Source organism: Schistocerca serialis, chromosome 8, assembly GCF_023864345.2.
Source record: "Schistocerca serialis cubense isolate TAMUIC-IGC-003099 chromosome 8, iqSchSeri2.2, whole genome shotgun sequence".
NCBI classification, from domain to species: Eukaryota; Metazoa; Arthropoda; class Insecta; order Orthoptera; family Acrididae; genus Schistocerca; species Schistocerca serialis.
In genome coordinates this window covers 347,642,218-347,665,486 of record NC_064645.1, presented here as the reverse complement: position 1 = coordinate 347,665,486, position 23,269 = coordinate 347,642,218, and the positions used below count along the sequence as shown (strand labels likewise).

Sequence of the window (23,269 nt, the reverse complement as noted above, 5' to 3'; positions counted from 1 at the left end):
GTCCACGCCATATCAGTTTTTAAAATATTTTTTTAATGATGAATTAACGACAAAATTGTTGATGAAACTAAATTTTACAGCACACAAAAAAAATCCAAACAAACCATTTAATCGCAATGTTCATGACATTCATGAACTTACAGGCATATGTATTATTAGTTCTTTGGCTCCACCTACTGCTGTTCCTGATCTCTGGAATGATGTTATTGGTGTTGAGGTAGTAAAACAGACAATGTCTCAGAGATACTTTGAGAGTCTGAGGGCCACTTTGCATTTCAATGACAATACAAAGCGGCCAGACCCTGAGAGTCAAGATCATGACAAATTGTACAAAATCAGGCCTATAATTGATCATGTGAATAAAAAATGTCTTTTGATTCCAATGAGTGAGCGTCTGTCAGTTGATGAACAAATCTGTGCAACCAAAGCAAGGCACCACATGAAGGTTTATATGAAAGACAAACCACATAAATAGGGGTATAAACTATTTGTTTTGTGTGGGGATATGGGGTTTGCACACAAAATTGTAATCTACAGTGGGCAAGAAAAGAATCCAAAATTCAGGTTAGATAGTGAACCAGATATTGGAGCATCTGGAAATGTGGTGATTTGCCTCATAAGGGAAGTTCCAAGGTATCAGAATTACAAGATCTACTTTGACAGATATTATACGTCTATGGATCTAGTTGTATACCTTTTCAAACTTGGGATCCGGAGTGTAAGAACAGTACAAAGGAATAGGATACCAAATTGCAAATTTCAAAGTGAAAAGGAACTGAAGAAAGAAGCACGTGGCTATTCTGAGGAATACATCACTACTGTTGACAATGTGGACATTTCCTCTGTTTTGTATAAAGATAATAATATTGTCTGTTTCCTGTCTACATTTGTTGGTGAGCTGCCAAAATCTGAAGTGACAAGATTTGATAGAAAGAAGAGAGAGCACAGAATGGTGCAGTGTCCAGTTGTTGTTTCTGTTTAGAACTCACATATGGGAAATGTAGATTTGTTGGATAGCAACACTGGAAGATGTCATATAAAGATTAGATCCAAATGCTGGTATTTACATTTGTTTTTCCATCTGATTGATATAATTGTAATAAATTCGTGGATTCTGTACAGAAGGGTACTAATGAAAAAACAACAGTAAACATGCCAATGAATCAGAAGAAATTTAGAACTAAGTTGGCTCAAACTCTTTGCAGATTGGTCCTTGAGCAAAAAAACGAGGTGGACCAGCTAGCACAGATCCAATAGAGATAGACAGGATGAGATATAAGGGATCATCATTACCTCCAAAGGAAGTAAGGTTAGATCCTTATGATCACTGGCCAGTGCAGAATAAGAAGAGAACAACATGCAAACGCCCTAACTGCATGTGTGAAAAGTGCAAAGCGAATTTATGTTTAAATAAAGACAAAAACTGCTTTCTTGCATTCCACAGCGTTTAAGACGTGTCTTTCATTAATTTTCGAATGTCATTAATTCTTTCATATCTGTTGTTAATTTGACACACAAAAAAAATATTTTTTACAGTTAATAACCTTTTTGTGTGAAAAACTTCGCATGGTTTTGCATATGTGCAAAGTGTCACTTATGAGTGTATATGATAAGTTTCCCACAGTTTTGCATAAATGCAAACTGAACAAAAATAAATTTTTTTCTGAATTAAAAACATCTTATTTTTTTCAACATTTTTCCTGACATCTTTGAACAATTTGAAATTTAAAAAAAAAAAAAAAAAAAAAAAAAAAAAAAAAAAAAAAAATTAACTTCTAAAAAAAAAAGTGTAATGAAGGGTTAATACTTGGGTTGAAACAGCATCGTAATCACAAGAATCACTGCTTTTCAGTGACCTAACAATTTTTCTAACCTTTTTAAAAACTGACTTATCAAAACAGTGTAAGTTACTGTGTTGCACAAACATATCACTTCACTTTGGGGCCTGACAGTACAAATTCTTACAATATTATGACAAGGATAGCTGCTCCTCACCATACAGCAGAGACGCTGAGTCGGAGATAGGCACAACAAAAAGATTGTCAGAGAGTGAGCTTTCTATCAGCAAGGCCTTTGTAAAAATAGACAACACACACACACACACACACACACACACACACACACACACACACACACACACAACAACACACTCTGGATGCGGAGGTTGGTCTCAGCAGCCAGAGACTGTGATCATGTGTGTGAGATATGCGTGAGCATGAGAGAGAGCATGAGCATATGCGTCTGTTTTGTCTATTTTTGACAAAGGCATTGCTGGCCAAAAGCTCACTCTCTGACAATCTTTTTGTTGTACCTATCAGCGACTCAGCATCTCCACTATATGGTAAGTAGCAACTACCCTTTAATAATATAGTTACATTCCATCCATGATTTTCCTTTATTTGATAGTACAAATTCTTAAGTGTGCATAACCGCTATTCTACCTGAGTACTTCTTGCTGTACACTTACGCTGCTAAGCTTACAGGCATCGCTTTAGTTATGCTTGCCTGGCAGCTGCACTCTCAAAAACATCTGTGGAGCGAATGCCTTCTCAGTGTTTGGAAAATTAACTGTAGCTAATTAAATCTTGTCTTGCAGGCTAATATTTCAATGATGGAACAGGATATCCTATAACATCTATAGCAAAAATCTAAAGACTTTGAGCTTTAAAGGGGTAAGAATCACAGCAAAAGGGCAGTTATATGAAAAAAATGGATCATATGTAAATATTTCTATCTTTATATCCATTGGTATTTCTGATCAATTGTTGACTTCTCCACATGGTATCACAGTCTGTTATATTTCCATATCAAATTTCATGAAATGCATTTGCAGCTGTAGAACATTTTTATTTTTAAGACAAATGTTACATTTCTCCTAGTAAAACGAGCACAAACATGGAAATTTAAAGTCATCTGTTGCACCATTAATCATCACAGGTCTGCTTTAGGTCCCATATTTAAAGGAATTGCTTGTAGTTCTGTCCTCATGCAAAGAAATTCTCCACACACACACATGATTGTGAGGCACACTATATTCAACAACCACCATGAGAAAGCACTTGGGAAGTGGCTGTTGTAGTACCAGCATATAATGAGGTGTATTAGGTGAGCTGTACAAGAAAAATCCAAGCACTGCTTTGTACGCTGCACAATAAACCACAGTCCTAGAGCACTGAAAAGAAATTAAAATCAAGGTTTATCATCATACCAAAAGGGGTTGTTGATGTAAGACAAGAATAAGTAAGTGGCCATCAAAATGTTTCCATCTGAGGGCATTGCTGCATCATATATGCAATGCAGCGCGACTAATGTGGGTATACAAGTGCCAACATGTAGGCAAGGGATTAATGTGGCATTTGTGTCTTTCTTATGTGCATGTGGTAAATGAGAAAACAAATTATGGAAGCATTACCCCAAAAAGGACTGGTGCTTTACTTGGCCGCCAAAGGACACACACCTGTACACATCCTTTGGAGAAAGAAGAATGTGTATGGGGCAACATGCCGGCCAAAAACCACAGTTGTGGAATGGTGTGCCAAGTTCTGTGCTGATCGTGATTCAACACTAAATGCTGGTTGATCTGGGAGGCTAGCTTCATCCATTACAGACAGCAATTCAAGGAACCTGGTGTCTCCATCACTGGGGAATGGTACTGACCAAAGCTGGAGAAATTATAGCATGCAATTAAGGAGAAATGTTCAAGAAAACTATGAATGGGCTGTTGCTGCTTCATGATAACATATGTCATATTGCAAATGTTGCAAAGCATGCAGATGTTGCACCAATGTAAATAGGAGACACACTAGCACCAGCCCTACAGTCCTGATCTTTCCCAGATGGGATTATCTTGACTTTGGTTCCTTAAAAAAATGCCCCAAAAGATTTGACAATTCTTTTCACGAGGATATGCAGCACGCAGTTACAGACTTATTAACGCAGCAAGACAGTGTTTTACCAAATGGGTATCTTCAAGCTGGTGCATTGGTGGGATGAGTGTGTCAGTGTTCATGGTAATATTGCCCAATTGGCATACTGATTCTGGTCTGTGTGGCCTTCAAACCGAAACTTTTTGATTGCCCCTTATATTTATCATACTTCATTTTTATTGTATATCAGTATTATGATTATTCTTACAATATGTTAACTAAAGATATAACAAGATCATACTCTTTACAAAGTTCAGTTTCAGTCTTAATGTAGCAGGGAAATGTGCATTATATAGCATCAAACATAAGACAAATAAATAATTATAGTAGAATTTGTATCTTCTTTGTGGCCTCCATTATTCATTGTGCAAAATAATAGATCACAAAGATTTTCATCAATCACAAAAGAAAGAAAAAAACTGGTGATAAATGGACCAATTAATGTTAAGAGTAAAAGCCCACGTAATATTTGAAGAGAAACTAGACGTGGTTTCAACTGAAACACCCAATTGTTTATGTCTGTTTCCATTTTGTGTACTGCAACTTTGGCTTCAATTTTAACATGAATAAGTGTTTTAACATGAGTAAGTACCTCCAATGTTTTTTCAAGTCTTTTGGTTTTCTTCTGATAACTGACCTGCCTATTTCTCTGCTTCCCAATTCTGATGTTGCAACATGTTTGTGAATTTTTGGCAGACACAAATATGTCTCACAAAGGGAGAGGAGGTGGGGGAGGGGGGGGGGGGGGGAGGGAGAGAGAGAGAGAGAGAGAGAGAGAGAGAGAGAGAGATGACAGTCAAATTTTACAAATTTTACATTTCATGATGAACAGTAGTACCATTGTGTTGTTCCCAAAACACAATGATATATATATATATCACAAATAAGAACATCTTAGTCATCTCTCAATTAAAGAAAGATCTATAAAGACTCCACACTAACTCTATCGGAGCAAAAGTATTGAAAGGAAATAGCTGTGTCTTTACTGGTGGGGTTATAACGACATTCACCTGTACTGATACGTGGAAATAGAAATTACAAATATGGCTGCTCAAATACAAATCTAGTAATTAACTCTGTGCTTCCTGGTGTTCTATCGGGCTGTTGTTTCCATTTTATGCACAATATTTCAACAAGTGATCCAACTGTCTTCTTCACATGCTGTGAGTTTTGTTTTTACGTGTACTTGCTGCCTAGACTCCAACCATACTGTAAACTATTGTTCATAGTTGAGTTCGATTCCCGATGTCCACTGCTCTGTTTGACACGTTTGTTTCTTAGACCTTGCTCTAGTATTCTGTGAAACACAAAAGTTTCTCAGCATTTTCCAACTTTGATGGATATGATGACCAACAAGATTGCAATAAATTGGGTGCCTGACCCCAAGCGTTATTCAAATTGAAACCACTGTCCTTGTTCATGACAGACACTAACTATGCTGCGCCACAAACTTAGCATTTACATCACAATACTGGCCTCATTGTATTTAATTTCATGATTATATTCAAGGTACTGCCTCTGGGACAGCATAATTAAGGATTCTGTTGAAATAAAGATATCAGAAAACCAAATAATCAGAGATGGTAGTGTTAAGTTAAATAACGCTTGAGGTCCAGCACTCAGTTTATTAAAATCTTAACAGCCATCATATCCGCCAGAGTTTGAAAAAGCTGAAAGAATATGTGTTTCACAGAACATCAGTGCGAGGTCTGAAAAACATAAAACTATACACTGTGAGGTGCGACAACAATAGTTCACAGTCTGGTTGGAGCCCAAGCAGCGAGTAAACATACCAATAAAACTTGCAGCACCTAAAAGATGATGACTGGGCTGATTGTCATACTATTGTGCATAAAATGAAAAGAATAACGTGGCAGAACACCAAAATCACATTATTAAAATCATTCGCACCAAGAAAACTTGAGAATCACAAATCTAGTGTCTTAACCTTGTCTGGATTCGGATCTTGCAGATAAGCTGCTGGATTATACAATAATTCACATTCATTGTAATTGACTACCCATAGAATGGTAAATAAAAGAGTGTTACCAATTTTCTTTCAATACATGCTGGAAGGACAGGTATATCAAGCGTCACTAATCTAATCATATGTGGGTAACGGACAAAAATGTGATCATCTGTCAAAGAGCTCACGATGTTTCATGTGTGTTGTTGATTTCAGTTTTAAGCATTTAATCGCATGTTAAGGATTGCATTAATAGATTTTCATCTGAGCTTATATCTCCTGTCAAACGAATGTTGGTCACTGCCCAAAACAGATCAAAACAAAACCAACCTGATACATCAAATGCCAGAGTAATGTGTCAATTCTGCCCAAGTTGCTGTCAAATGTTAGAAGACAAAGATGTTTTTGGTTACAGCTGTTTTTATCACAAACCTGAACTTTTATCAAATAGTAAAAATTTCATTCTGGTATTTCTAGTATTACAAAAATATATTATACAATGAAAGCATAGTTACACACAGAAAAGTACTACAAGTAATATCTTGGCTGTATTATCCATGTTCAAAGTTGAGGTCACTAACACGTGCCTGTGCATTTCTTGAGATAGGCTGCTGGTCTGAATCCTTGTGGTGCATGAAATTTTTTTTGCTGGCATGAGGAGAAGAGGCGGTAGCAGTACTGTCTCGTGAAGTGAGAGCATGTGACACTATTGATGTTAATTCATCTGTAGAATTGGGATATATAGCTGAGCTGCTCCCTTGGTGCTATTAAAGGGGAGTAAGCTATGTGCCGGCACCAGGTATCACCCTCTCCCTCTGACTATAATCACACAACACAAATGTGACACTACACTATACACACATTCATTACACTCATCTACACTCCACAAATACATATGACACATCTCTCACTTATCTGTAAGAAAGGGGCCAATGTGCGTAGAGGAGAAACACCCTTTTCATCAGGGCAGCTGAACCCACACCTTGGGATATCCCTGACCAACAGTGCCACACGAAATTTAATTTAATTTTTGGCTATAATCTTACTGGTTTTATGGCTTACATTATTATTATTATTATTATTATTATTCTTTCTGCCAATGCAGGTCATTTAATGGCTTAAAATAAATCAGTATATTTTTTTCTCTTATGGGCAACGAATCAAAATATTTTTCGTTACAATACCTACTCAAACATTAAATCATATTCAACAATGTAGTCTGGAAGATGTGTCTTCGGTACTGACAGCTCAGTATTGTTACTGTATTGTCTGGTGACCACTGCACGCCAGCCAGTAATGGACTGGGCTCGAGCAGGTAGCACAAGCCACATTGCCATGTTGTAAAATTGACATGCATGTGTTTCATTGTTTGTGTAACTAGAAATCTAGTTCATAGTTTATTTTGTTTTTATGAGTTCATTTGCTTCAATTAATTTCAAACTATGTCCACTGTGATGAGTTATGCTTGCATAACTTGCAAGACCAAGATGTGAAGTGAAACTGGGGAAGAAAATCGTGCTACACAGCCAGGTTTGTGAATCTGCATGTTCAGTGAAGGACTATGTAGACAAAGAAAGGGAGAAAAGTGAGCCCTTTTATCCTGTCACTCAGGTTGTTAAGGGAACTGAACAGCTTTGAAAGTATGTGAACACTGTTGTAAAGATATGGGAAGAACAGTACAATATAGATTGTGACGAGAATGGCAAATCAAGGCTGCAGACACCAGGAAAAAAGCAGCGAAGGAAAAAGTAAGAGATTTGACCGATTCCTACAAACATGCTATATGTCATCAGGCTATTATAACAAAAGGGAAAATCCCAAATTAACTACATTGCTCCTTCATAAAGATGATCTTTTTAAAGGCAGTAAATTTTCACTGCATACAGTGCACAAAGACATAGGCTTCAGCTTCTAAGTGTTTAATGGATGTGATATATTAATGGATAGGACTGGTGTTGTTGCATGGCATTGCAGACTTCTGTGCAAAATCATGGCTGCGACATGGTGAGATGAAACTTGGAGTAATGCCAGTCATTCTTCAAGTAGCGGCTCGAAAAATGAAATGTCCAAGGATGCAATGGCAGTGCCTGTTGGTAAAGGGGGGGGATTATTGTTTTATGCGCAGGTACATCGAGCATTTTGTTCCAAGCTGTCTGTTAATGTTTCTTTCAACACAGACAGGTGATTACAATGAAAAGATGAACAGCACAGTTTTCTCAAAGTGGTTCATGACACTGCTTATGACAAATCTGACAAGGCCATCAGTGCTCATTATGGATAATGCCCCACATCATTCTATTGTTCACATCTAAGACATAAACTTCGAGGGAGGGGGGGGGGGCACTGTGACCTCATTCAGTGGATGAAAAGACTAAATGGAGATGGCAGACAACTTTCAAAGATGGCTGAACTGCTCAAAATTGTAGCACAAAAGGAACAATTTCCAGCATACAGAACTGATGAGATCGATAAAAGGCAAGGGCATGAAATCATTCAGCTTCCTCCATGCCACTGTCATTTCAATGAAATTCAATGGGTATGGGTGCAAATATTTAAAAAAAAAAAAAAAAAAAAAAAAAAAAAAAAAAAAAAAAAAAAAAAAAAAAAAAAATTATCTTTATAATTAAGAATCTTCCAGTAAAAGCTGTAAACAGTGACAAGTAAGATGTGGACAAAAACTGTGATCATAACTGCATGTGCCATTAGATAAGCAGCCACAAAGATGTCATGGAAAAATGCACAGAAAATTTAATAATACATCTGTGAGAGAGCAGTCATAGCTCAAGCAGAGGAGAAAAGAGCTATTCTAAATCAGATTCTGACAGTGATATGAGTGGTGTTTTCCCATTAGCATAACCGCAACACACTTGAGAATTTAAAAAGGCACCATGGCAGCATCCTGTCATCCCACTGAGTAAATTATTCAGCTGCTCAATGCAGAACTAGTTCATAATGCAATTATTTAACAATGAAAATAAAAACTGTGAATGTTTGCTGACATTGTGAAAATAGTTTTCATTTCTACAGTTACGTATAACAAATACCTTTATGATATTTTGCCTTACTAGATACTAAATAACACTTTTCAAGTTTTGGAGTTTATATACTACAAACAGCAGCTCTAAATAAATTCATACATTAACTGCATGTTGTCGAGGCTTTTGTTTTTGCCATTTGAGAATGTGATTAGTAGTGACTGGGTGTGGGGTTGCATAACCCATGTCTAGCAACACTGCTGTCTGCCTGCCTGAACTGTCAGTACCAATAATTTGTCCCATGGATTATAAATTCAGCATTCAAAAAATATTGTGCTTTCTAAATGACAGTTTCTATAACTGTTGCACAAAGCTGTTCTATCAAAGTGTACACCCCATTGCTCCAAGTTGGTCCGCCTCATTGTCAGACTTCAAGAGAAGGTCATGATAGAAAATAATGACTTGAACCATGTTAAGATTATTACTGGGAGTGACAGTCACCTGAATGTTACCCAGCTAGTCACAGGCAAGCAACACCCTTAACTGGGCAGGGGATGCTGTTTTAATCAAAGAAGAATCGCCATCTGTCCTTGTATAAATCAAGTATTGGAGGGAGTATTTCTATGGAGGGAGTATTTCTATACTTGTCGTTTGGCCCTACATTCCTCCCATGGTGTAGCAAGCCAAGAAAACATTTTGTGGCCATCTCTCTGCGCTGAATAAGTTATTTTCCTTCTGAGTAGGCTGATGGGGCCGTATGACCACAAGTGGGAGAAAACTCCATCTGTTTCAAATGTAAGTCATCCACCACAGTGCCACAAGCTCAGAACAGGTGCTTCCCCCGTGGGAGCCACCCACCCTCAGCAATGGCTACCTGGTCAGTAATCTGTTGATTGGAGTCCCCATGCCCCAGCACCATGGGCACATACTCCTTGGTATACATGGGGAAGTTTCAGCTCAGGCACAATATTGCAGTCCCTGCATGGTCAGGGGCTACCAGCATGCAAGTACTAGATGACCCCCTCACAATGGGATGGCCACTAAGCTGTGTTTCAGCATACTATCTCATTGAAAAGGAAAGGTGCTAAGATGGAAAGGCACGAAGGTGGAACACATATCACACTGGGCGACTTTACCTGCATGATATGCACTTCTGAAAAATTTGGAAAAGTGGTGGCAGGTCAAACCCAACAATGGGGACCAAGTATTTATTAATGAAAAGTGTAGACAGTATCGGAACTGAAATGGAAAACTAAGGTCCTAAAACATGTACCAGGGCCAAGCAGGAACTGCACCAGAAAGACATTCTATTAGAAAGACAGAGGGAAGACCTTCTGTTAGAAAGACAGAGGGGGGAAAGGGATAGTGGAAACATAAGCTTGTAGCACAGAAAGGGAAGTTGTGGCGCAAAGTTGTAGGCCCCATGGTAGCCAATCACATACTCAAAAATATTTGTGATCCCTGTGGGGGGTGGGGGGTATTGTACCAAGCTCAGTCTTCTAGAAAACAACTGTCTGTTTACAAAAGTGAATGATTTCAAAATGTCTTTAGATCAAGATCTTAGATTAATAATTCTCATAAAACTTTCTGAATCATGTGTGCATCAGTAGTACTGTCCTTGCAGTAGTTTAGTTCAGTCTCAAAAACTTGCTCTTTAACATGATCATTATAATGTGTCAGCACACAAACTGTGGAAAATTTAAACAAAACTCTCAAAACTACAATCTGTCAGGCACTTCTAAAATGTGACTTGATCTTGTGTGTTATACATCCAACTCATTTTATACTTCCAACTCATTATCTATGTCTTGTTTCTCATGTGAACCACATTTCAGGGTTATTTTCCATCTCCATAAATCCCTCTATGTAAATTTCTTTTTTACTCCTCCCCATTAAATTTTGTTTTCTCTTTTATGTTAAAATTGATGAAGTTCCAACAGTTGTCCAACATTACTTCTTCGATCTCATCATCTCAACATCCCCCCCCCCCCTTACTGGATTTTTCTATGTTTCGGCATCTGGTAGGTAGGTTTCCTTCTGCTTCAAACATTTCCACTTCATTATCATTTATTGATAAGCTTTGTAAGGTTCACACTTTTCACACAAAATTGATTTTAGGTCTTAATATTAAAACTGGGGGGCGGGACTGTGGTAAAGCTGCTTGCATCTGTAACAGTACGTACTCATGCTCCCCTCTCCATCATTTAATACTGCCAAACTGTCTTTTGATCTCCTATCAAACACATTGTGACAAGAAAGAAGCAAACAAAACTCTAAGGACCATTTGATAATTGCCTCCAAAATTAGAATATGCCAAATTAATGTACAAGGCATGAATTGTAGCAAAAGTGAATAGCTTTACAAGCTTTCAGGCAAACTCAAACAGTTACATGCCATCTTTATGGTGAATAGCAATCTATCCTTTCATAACTGTTGATATTCCAACATGTCCTTTCCACTGTTTAAACTTAAATTAGGCATTATCTCTCCCTCTCTCTCTCTCTCTCTCTCTCTCTCTCTCTCTCTCTCTCTCTCTCTCTCTCTCTCTCACACACACACACACACACACAGGGAGAGAGGGAGATTTTTAACTCACACCACCAGCTCTACAACTTCTTTTAATTTTAAACAGAAACCTATCTTCAAATCTGCAAGATGGAGGAAAGGATATAATCCTGACAACTTTTTTTAACCACAGGCACACAGCTTAGCCATGCTATTAGAGAAAAATGACATGACTACTGAGATTTGTTATTATTTATCTAAAACTGACAAACTTACTTTGAAAATTAATGACGACACAGAATGTGAAGGGGATGGAGACAATGCTGATGATGAAGAAGAGGATGAAATACAAATGGGTAGTCATAAAACATTAAGTTTACTTGAGAAGAAGATGGAAAAAGATTTTGATTTAGGAACAAGAGATAAAAGTAAAACACTAATCTCACTGCATTCACAAGATCAATGTAAATTTACTCTGTCATTTAGTGATGTCGAGGGTGCAACTAAATCATTTAGGGCACTGGAAGATGACCAGTTAAAAAGTGGATCATGTACTTTTGAGTAAATGGCACTTTTAATGGATTGGAGTGAACTGCATATGCTTGTTTTTGCAAAATCACTTGAAGGTTTGGCTAAGATTTCTATTCATGGTGAGAAGGGTCTTACATTGTGGGCTGCATTTAAGAAAGCTTTGCAGGAAGAGTTTGGCATGAAAACAAAAGCTGTGGAGGTTAACCAACTGCTGGCTCAATGAAATAAGAAACAAGAAGAGTCTCTTCAAGAATATTTTCCTGTAATGAAGGAAATTGCCAGCCGTGCCAATAATACTTGACTCCTTATTTCAGTATGTGACTGATGGAACAGAAGCTGACTCCAGCATAAAACTTCTACTTTATGGCACTGGAAGTGTGAGAAAGTTTAAGGAAAAAATGAGGCATTATGAAAGAGCTGTGAAATTGTTGCTGAAAAGAAATTTAAAAAGTTGCAGCAGTGAAAATTTAAACTCCGTTAAGAAAGAGGCTAAAGACTCAAGTAACAGAAATACTACACGCACAGCTTGGGATCCAAACAAAAAGTGTTTCAACTGTGATGCAAGCAGTCACAAGTCAAGTGACTGCAACCACAACGACAAGGGACGAGAAGAATAATCAAAAGGCGATTATGAATGCAAACAGTGTTAAGACTGCAAATTTAAATACGTACGAATAACTAACTGAGAAGTGAAGGCAATAATTAGCTGTGGCAACCAATTTAATTTATTATGACATGATGTTCATTAGTCTGTGGATACTCCAATTTTGCAAGAAACAGATGGAGTCTTGATAGGATCTGGAAAAAACTTCATCTCTCCACATGCATATTTTACAGGCATTGTCGAGACTGATTGTGTGAAAATTGAAACATATTTGTGTGGTTTCCAGAGCCACAATGAATTTAGAAATGGTAGATGGAATTGATTTTCTAGATCAAATTGAAGTTTTAATAAACAAGGGTGGAGTTACAATTAGAAAACTTGAAGGGGAAGCTCATCTTCCATGTATCCATGTAACACACAAACTAGAATTAGACACTGAAAACTCTGTCAGTGATGAAACAAAGAAAGACATTGAGGATTTAGTGACTAATTACACCCCAATGAAGACAAAGTCCAGTGATGTCAGAATGAAGATTACTGTGAGAGAACAACAACCGGTATGTAGAAGACCCATAAGATTGTCACCAGGAGAGAAACAAATTGTTAACATCCATGTCCAGAAGTGGCATGATCATTGAATAACAGAACCAAGTTTATCTGAATATGCTAGCCAGGTGTTAGTTGTAAAAAAGAAAAATGGAGATTATCACAAATCAAACACGATCGCAGTGAAAGATCATTATCCATTGCTCCTCATACAAGATCTTTTAGATAAACTACAAGATACCTGGGTGTTTTCCATGCTGACCTCCAGAATGTTTTTTTCCACATTGATGTTGAAGAAGAAAGCTGAAAATATACCTCGTTTGTGACACACTCAGTGTAGTTTCAGTTTAGAAAAGTTCCACCTTGCTTATCAAATTCACCTGTAGTGTTCCAGCATTTTACGATTTTTTTGGGATTGACTCAAGAGAACATAATATTTATTTACATGGACGATACTATAATATCAACAAAGAGTGATCATGAGGCACTTCAGTGGCTTAATTTAGTGTTAGAAACTGCAGAAGAATACAGCTTGGAAATTAATTTTGTAAAATGCCTATTCTTGAAGAGGAATGTTGAATTTCTTGGGTGTGTTATACAGTTTAGACATATCTGACCTCCGCCTGAGAAGACAATAGCTGTTCAAAATTTTCCAGAACCAAAATCTATTGCAGCAATACAAAACTTCCTATGTCTGATAGGATCCTTTAGGAAGTTTTGCTCAACTTAGCCTGCAACTGCCAAACCCCTGAGTGATTTATTGAGGAATAATCGAGAACACAGGATTGAAGAGTAGCAGAGGCAAGTATTCAAGCTCAAAGATATTCTTTCATTGGGCCCAGTTTAAAAAAGCTACAGCCTAACATGCAAACCTGAGTTACACAGGGACACAAGCTAAGAATGTTTTGGAGAAGTATTTTGCAAAAATCTACAGACAATGACAAGTTCCATCCAGTCTCATATATGAGTAAAAACACCTCAAGAGGAAAAATGCAATAGATATGAGCTTGAAGTTTTAACTATTGTTAATGCCTTAAGGAAATTCAGTGTGTCTTTGTGAGGAATACATTTTAAAATTTTAATGGATTGCATTGCAATCAAAAAGATTATGGGTACATAGGGTTTGTCACCAACAATAGCAAGATGGGCTTTAGCCTTGGAAGAGCATTCCTACACTATTGAATACCACTCTGATTCTAGGCTGAAACATATAGGTGCCTTAAGTCAGTGTATGAATGTACTGCTTGGTTTTGCAGATGGTTTAATTGCTAGAGACAGTAAGCTCAAGAGAAGGATGATGGTTTAGCAGCAGTCAAGAGCATTCTCAAAGAACGGCCTTATGAAAACTGTTGTGTCTAGGCAAGACAGCCTAGACACAATGAGAGGAAGCCGAAAGGCACGCGCTTAAACTCACGCAGGCTGGCGTGAAGTCTGAAACAGGATACGTAATGAATGCTATAAAGAAAAGTACGTAGCTTCTGGAATACTTAACTTCAATCCACATTTGTAGAACATCGCTCTTGATGATACATTAATAGAATCTCAATATCAATTGAATACGGCGCCTTGCTAGGTCGTAGCAAATGTAGCTGAAGGCTATGCTAACTATCGTCTCGGCAAATGAGAGCGTATTTGTCAGTGAACCATTGCTATGAACGTCGGCTGTACAACTGGGGCGAGTGCTAGTACGTCTCTCTAGACCTGCCGTGTGGTGGCGCTCGGTCTGCTATCACTGACAGTGGCGACACGCGGGTTCGACGTATACTAACGGACTGCGGCCTATTTAAAGCTACCACCTAGCAAGTGTGGTGTCTGGTGGTGACACCACAAAAACCTTATAATGAGATGTGGAATTCATTTCAAGTCTTATGACAGAAGAGATACTCCGACGATTTCACATACTAAGCAATGTAAAATCATCAAGCTTGTGCATAAGAACTGAGTTAAGCAAACTGAGGAGGAAGTAAAACAAAATTATAAACCGAATTTGACTAAAAAGGTCAAAAGAAGGGTCTTAAATTATGTAAAATGTTTAATTGTAAGTAAGAAATCATGAAAGAAAGTTTCCTTCATCCCTTATTCAAAGAAACTGAGCCATTATCAAACAACGGAAAATCCAGGATGGAATATAAAAATATTATGAAAAGGGTAGTTGCTACTCACCACACAGTGGAGATGCTGACTCACAGATAGGCACAACAAAAAGAATGTCGTAAAGTGAATTTTTGGCCAACAAGGCCTTTGTTGAAAACACACATACACACACACACACACACACACACACACACACACACAACTACAGTCTCTGGCAGCTTAAGCCACAGTCCGAGTTAAGCTGCCAGAGACTGTAGTTGTTTGTTTGTGTGTGTGTGTGTGTGTGTGTGTGTGTGTGTGTGTGTGTTTTTCAAAAAAAGACCTTGTTGGTCAAAAGCTCACTTTCTGACAGTCTTTTTGTTGTGCCTGTACATGACTCAGCATTCTCCCCTACATGGTGAATAACAACTATCCTTATCATAATAAAGTGAACCATTATGGGCTTATCACATGGATCATATTGGACCACTTCAATCAAAGCACAAAGGATACAACCACATTCTAAGAATTATTTAAAATTAGTGAAGAACAGTCTAGATTGAGATGGTTATTTTATTTAAAATAACCAGTTTTGGCCTGGTCTCAGGTCATCTTCAGAATAGCACCATCAACTGATGTTGATGACATCTGGAACAGTCCTACCTCAGTTGCTGAAACTGCTCTGCTTCAGCAACTGAGGTCTACTGACAGTTCTGGATGTCATCAACATCAGCTGTTGGTGTTATTCTGAAGATGGCCTAAGACTAGGCCGAAACCAGTTTGTTCACATAAAATAACCATTATGCTCTAGACTGTTTTTCACTAATTTTATAGCTTACAAGATCGCTGTTCTCCAAAAATGTTAGCAAAAACAAAGAATTTTTGATGCATTTATCAAGTTTATCATGTGTAAGACTACAAGATCAATAGAAGCAACTAGCAAGATGGACTTAACAGAAAGCCAATTTTGTAAATCCAGTGCAAGTAATTACTGACAGAGAGACTTGCTCTACTTCTCAAGAATTCAAGGGGTACTGCACTACAGAAGGAACACACTTTAATAATGGCAGACTTCCTACAGCCAGTGGACAGGTTGAGAGGATCAAGTCTACTTTGACTAAAATCACTGTTAAGCTTAGTATTGATAGCTCTAATGAGTGGTACAAGGTGGTACTATCAGTTCAACATCCAACAGAAGTACTGGGAAAACCCTATTTTAATTTGTGATAGGAGTTACGATGCATAAACAGACTGATCTTCACAACATAAAATTATTACAAGGTGTACAACTTTGCTTCTGCCGTTTGCCGGTAGCTGGCAACAACGGTAAGTAGCAGTTGAAAGAAAGAGATCACAGACATCAGGCAGTTAGCTTGGTGCCTCGGTCAACATAACCACATTCAAACATTAGTTGATTTGTATCTGCATCATAGAGTTGTTCTTGATTGAAAATGTCAGTTTACGAGCCTAATTCTTGTCATTTGTGGGAGGTGTTACTGTTTTGTTTCAATAGAAGAAATCAGCAGCTGAGTCTCATTGAATGCTCTCAAGTACGTATGGTGAGAGTGCTATTAGTGAAAGAATGTGTCACGAGTGGTTTCAACGCTTCAAGAACTGTGATTTTAACACCGTAGAGCACCATAGTGGTGGAAGAGAGAATGTTATAGAAGATACAGAATTGGAGACACTGCTGAGTGAAGACTCATGTCAAACTCAAGAAGAATTGGCACAATTAGTGTGACACAGCAAGCCATTTCAAAACATCTCAAAGCCATGGGCACGATTCAGAAAGAAGGAACTTGGGTCCCATGTGAGCTGAAACCAAGAGACGTTGAACGGTGTTTGTGAACAGTTGCTTCAGAGACAAAAACAGAAGGGATTTTTGCATTGCGTTGCGACCGGGGATGAAAAATGGGTTAATCACAATAACTGAACGCAAAAACTCATGGGGATATCCCAGCCATGCTTCCACATTGATGGCCAAACTGAATATTCACAGCTCCACAATCATCCTCTGCATTGGGTGGGACCAGCTGGATGTCATGTGCTATGAGGTGTTAAAACCAACTCATGGGGATATCCCAGCCATGCTTCCACATTGATGGCCAAACTGAATATTCACAGCTCCACAATCATGCTCTGCATTTGGTGGGACCAGCTCAGTGTTAAAACCAAGTAAAACAATCACAGGTGCCTGCTATCGAACGCAATTAATGTGTTCAAGCACAGCATTAAAAGAAGCCGCAATACAGTGAGAGGCATGATTTTGCAGCACAACAACACTGAAGCCCATGTTGCAAAAGAGGTCAAAACGTACTTGGAAACATTAAAATGGGAAGTCCTATCCCTGCCACCGTATTCTCCAGACATTGCTCCTTCTGACTATCACCTGTTTAGATCAATGGCGCATGGTCTGGCTGACCAACACTTCTGATCTCATGAAGAAGTCAAAATTGGATCGATTCGTGGATCACTTCAAAAGATAAACAATTTTTTCGACATGGGATTCGTACACTGCCCGAAAGATGGGAGAAAGTAGTGGCCAGCGATGGAAAATACTTTGAATGACACATGTGTAACCAGTTTGTTTCATTAAAGTCTCAAATGTTGGGGAAAAAATGGAGGAATCAAAGTTGTACACCTTGTAGAAGAAGAAATTTGTAGTTCACTTTTAGAGAGATGCAGTAATTTGAAGGAAGATGCTAAGCTACAGATCAGCAAGGTGCAAGAAGAAAACCAAGCTAACTTTCACTGACGTCAGAAGAAAGCCTTGAAGATTGAAGTTGGTGACCTGGTGGGAGTATAATGAACACAAACTGGACCAACACTAAAGCTAAAGGCCAAGAACTTAGGTCCCTATTGAGTCACAAAAGTTAAAACTAATGATACCTATGACATATGCCAAGAACATGATAACCACAAGGGTCCTAGAACTGCAACAACATGCACTGATTTTATGAAACCCTGGCCAAGTGACTACTCATAATCTGAGTTGGATGATATCAGGATGGCCAAATGTGGGATTCGGATTGAGGGTTAAGGGCTTCCCCTGATGAGACTGGTGATGTGCTCCAGAGAAGCTGAATACTGGACAGTAATTTTGTGTGTTCGAGGAGAAACAATATTCACAGAAAAAACACAAATTTGTTGATTAAGTTCTTTTGTTTCTTTTGACAGTTCAGTATTACAGTTTATAACTAAGATATAAATAAATGATTCTTCATGAAAATCAGAGCTTGTCAAAGTGAACGAACTCAATACTGCAATCAACTTTTAAAAATGCAGAAAAGCTGCACAGTTAGACAACATATATACTGAATTAATGGAACATGTGGCTGCAAACATGTGGTACTGGCTTTTAAATCTTTACAATGATATTCTGCAAGAGGCAAGTTAACAAAACCTTTCAAGAGCAGCAAAGTTATTATTACACATAAGCCTAAGGAAAACATCACTTTGCCAGAAAACTACAGACCAGTTGCACTTTCAACCAATTGCTTCAAGATACTTGAAAGAATGCTTTATGCATGTCTAATACCATTTGTAAACAAAAGCATACCAATAAGCAAGATAGCTTTATGACAAGGAGAAGCTGCTGCAATCAGGTCCTCTTGCTCATAGCCTACATAGGCAGAAGATTCCAACAACAAAAAAACATCAGTTGCATTTCTTAACTTAAGTTCAGCCTATGATACAGTTTCGAAAGGACTGACACTCATGGTATAACAGCTTACTCCTTGCAGACACTTTCTTCATCTACTCAACAAGATGTTCAGTGTCAGACTTTTCCAAGAACACATCTATGGAAAGTCAAGTATTTTCCATAGTCTACGAATTAGCCTACCTCAATGATCTATACTAGCTACTCTAATGTTTAACATATACATCACAGATACATTACCAACATCTTGGAAATTCATGTACGCAGATAACACTACCATCGGTACTCAGTGTTTGAGTTTGGCCCAAACAGATGACCTTGTCATAATTAGTGAAGATGGTTTCCAGCTGACTCCAAACAAAAATAAAGTCACATTGTTCCATCTTTGCAGCAGAGAAGCTCAAAGAACTCTTGTTGTTCACTATGATGGAGTCACATTGAAAGATAATCCACATCCTACATACCTCTGTGTCACTATTGAAAGAACACTCGCCTTCAAACAGCACTAAAAAAATCATCTGATTCAGAAGCTGGGCAGTATGTTGTGAGATTCTACTGATGAAACTTCAAGAATTACCATAACAGCCCTCATGCACTCAACTGCAGAATTCTGTGCTCCTTTGTGAATCAACAGTTGCCATACCAACATTGCCAACAAACAACTAAACCAGGCAATCCAAACCATAACAGAAACTATTAGAACAACTGGCCTCCAATGACTACCACAATCTCTTACCTCTCCAAACTAAATGGCTGGCAGCCCTCAAATCACAGTTGGGAAAATGTAATGTCAACCATCCCTTTCCATTTGTGTTGATTTCCCCAAATGACAGCAACTGAGACTGAAGTCAAGACACTCCCTGTAGCATTTGCCAACCAGCTCAATGACTTCAACATCAATGATCACTGGACATCACTCTGGCAAGATCAGAATGTCATGAACCCTCATCTCATGACAGGTCCAACTTTGAAGGTACCAGGATTTTCTCTTCCCTGAAGACAATGATGTAAGACTGTCAGTATAGAAACAGGGATTAGCGATCATGATGTCATTATTGCAACTATACTTACGAAAGTTAATAAAGCAGTCCAGAAGGCTAGGCGAGTGTTTCTGCTAGGTAGAGCATATAAGCAGTTGTTAGCATCTCACTTAGAGAGTGAATTAATGTCACTTAGTTACAGTAAGATGGATGCAGAGGGATTATGGGGAAATTTCAAGGACATTGTAAGTCATGGTCAGGAGAGTTATGTGCCTAGAGTAAGTGGATAAAGGATGGAAAAGAACCATCATGGTTTAATAATGAAATTTAGAAAATGCCGAGGATCAGAGGGTGTTGCACTCTTGGATCAAAAGAGAATGCTCAAATGACGACAAGAAAAGGTTAGTAGAGATTTGTGTCTCTGTGAAAAGATCTATGTGTGACGCATACAACAACTACCACAGTCATACCTTAGCAAAAGATCTGGCAGGGAACCTGAGAAAATTCTGGTCCTATGTAAAATTGCTAGGGCTTCCACTCAGGCCCTTGTTGACCAGTCTGGCATGGCAGCTGAAGATTACGAAATGAAACTTGGAGTTTCAAACTTCGCATTCAAGAAATTGTTCATGCAGGAAAATAGTGCAAACATACAGTCATTTGATCATCGGCCAGACTCCCATATGGACGACATAAGCATTCCTGGCATAGAGAAACAACTGAAAGATTTGAAAGCAAATAAGTCACCATGTCCGGATGGAATCCCAATTTGGTTTGACAAAGAGTACTCTATGGCACTGGCCCCTTACCTAGCTTGCATTTATCATGAATCTCTCATCCAGCACAAGCTCCCACATGACTGGGAAAAAAGCACAGGTGACTCCAGTATATAAAAAGGATAAAAGAACGGACTTGCAAAATTACAGAGCCAATATCCCCAACTTCGGTTTGCTGCAGAACCCTTGAACATTTTCTCTGTATAAATATAATAAATTTTCTTGAAACTAAGAAGTTTACGTCCACGAATCAGCATGGTTTTAGAAATCCTTACTCATGCAAAACTAAGCTTGTCCTTTTGTCACAAGATATACTGCAAACTGTGGATGAAGGGCAACAAGCAGATTCCATACTCCTAGATTTCCAGAAAGCATTTGATAGTGTGCCCAACTGCCGGCTGTTAACGAAGGCATGAGCATATGGAATAAGTTCATAGATATGTGAGTGGCTCAAAGACTTCTTAAGTAATAGAACCCAGTTTGTTGTTCTCGATGGCAAGTGCTCATCAGAGCCAAGGGTATCATCAGGAGTTTCATACGGAAGTGTGACAGGACCACCGTTGTTCTCTACATACATGATTTGGCAGATGGGTGGGCAGAAATCTGTGGTGGTTTACTGATGATGATGATGTGGTGTACATAAGGTGTTGAAGTTGAGTAACTGCAAGAGGATACAAGATCACATAGACAAATATTCTAGTTGGTGTGATGGATGGCAGCTAGCTCTAAATGTGGGAAAATGCAAGTTAATGTGAATGAGTAGGAAAAACAAAACAGTAAGGTTCAGATACAGCATTAGTAGTGTACTGTTCGACACAGTCACATTGTTTAAATATCTGGACATAACATTGCAAAGTGGTATAATAGAACAAGTATATGAGGGCTTTGGTAGGGATGAAGGGTGGTCAACCTTGGTTTATTGGGAGAATTTTAAGAAAGTGTGCTTCATCTGTAACGGAGACTGCATATAGGGCACTGGTGCACCCAATTTTTGATTACTGCTCTAGTGTTTGGGATCTGTACCAGCTCAGATTGTAGGAGGACATCGAAGCAATTCAGAGGCAGGTTACCTAAGTGTTCAGGAACTTGAATTGAAACCACTGGAGGGAAGGTGACATTCTTTTTGAAGAACACTATTGAGAAAATTTAGAGAATCGGCATTTGAAGCTGACTGCCACATGATTCCACTGCTGCCAACATACAGTGTGCTTATGGACCATGAAGGTAAGTAACGAAAAATTAGGGCTCATACGGACAGTTGTGTTTTCCCCATTCTATTTGCAAGTGGAACTAGTAGTGCTATAGGATACCCTCTGCCTCTGCTTTTTGCTGATTTTCAGTGTATCTATGCAGCTGTCGGTGTAGATTCACACAAACCATGGCATCTGCAACAAAAGCTTGACTCAGTGGGCAGCTTCGGAATGCCCCCAATGTGATTGATGTGGAGCCAAAGAGCAATCAATCACCCACCTGGCCCCGGTTTGCCCCAATACCTCCTTCAAGGGTGTGCTACAAGACATCCACAACCTCACCAGTGAATGGCTGGGGCCCATAGTGACCTGCGTTTGTAATAAAGAAAGGGCAATGAATGAAACAGATATATGTTCCTTTTGTTTAAGTTTTCAATTGCTATTGTAACTTTTAAGTTATCAGTTACAATGTGTGCAAGTTCATTTGAATATTACTCCCACCAAAAACAGACATGTCATTCAATGAAAATGACACTAAATAAATTTAACAAAATGAAATTAAGTACTAATACAAATGGTGGAATCAACTGTGTTCACCAAGCTGTGGACTCGAAAGTTTTACAACACTGAAATATTAACTCATGAAAGATCTTAATAAAATACCTATCAAACAGAAAAAAATCTGCAGCAATAATGACCTACCCAACAAGAGCATTTAAGACAAATGCAGTAATGATTAATTTTCCATTAACATCTCGTACATGAACCTCCTGAAATAAAAAGAGAGCAAAATTGTTAAATAGACATCATAAAAGCTACAGAAAAACAACTTAAAATAATTAAATAATATGCCACTGGGCAATAATAATTTTCCACTGGCATGTTAAGAAGATAAAATAAATAACATGTAAAGCCAATTTAATGTAATATCTAGAATTTCAATTTGTTACGAACAAAATAAATACTATCTGGGCAGTTCCAATGCATTGCAAGAGACATAGTTTAATTCAACGGTGTTACAAATTGTAGTACACTTTGATAAAAATATGTCTTACTACTACACAATTCCTAACACTGTGAATGTGTCACGACTTTTGATCTAATATTTATCCATAATACTGTACATGAACTACAGAAACACACCCCGTCAGCAGTTTTTTTAATCTATTCTACCTACATTTAATCTGAGTTTTTTCAATCTTTCACATTCACAGTGTCTCTTTTCTGCATAGATGGTCTGCAGCTAAGCATGCTGTTTACTTGGGCTGTGGTTTATTTCTCTGTTCAACATCTATCATGAATGTTGTTCTGTCACTAATTTCTGTTACTTTTATACTCAACTATTTATTTGTGAAGCTCCGTCCAGCAGCAAATGTTTTTGCACTTCTCCTAAAAATTGAGTTATCTGTATGTTTGTGGCACACAGTCACACACATTAGAACACATTATTTACAGCTTTCAAGCTCTGGCTATTTTTCTGGGTGAAAATGAACACAATCACACACACACAACCACACAGGCATCCAACAGCACATATTG

At 38.2% G+C, this 23,269-nt stretch overlaps 1 protein-coding gene across 1 annotated transcript in view; it reads right to left on the bottom strand.

Moving 5' to 3' along the window:
• Positions 1–2,826: 2,826 nt before the first annotated feature.
• The window catches only part of LOC126416731 (protein SYS1 homolog), a 49,700-nt gene continuing 29,257 nt past the window's right edge, over positions 2,827–23,269 (bottom strand). The window contains exons 2-3 of the mRNA XM_050084554.1: positions 22,433–22,500; positions 2,827–3,172 (exon numbers count right to left, since the gene is read on the bottom strand). Of these exons, the coding sequence (XP_049940511.1) occupies positions 2,932–3,172; positions 22,433–22,500 (309 nt within the window). The 3' untranslated portion in view covers positions 2,827–2,931. The remainder of the gene's footprint in view (positions 3,173–22,432; positions 22,501–23,269) is intronic.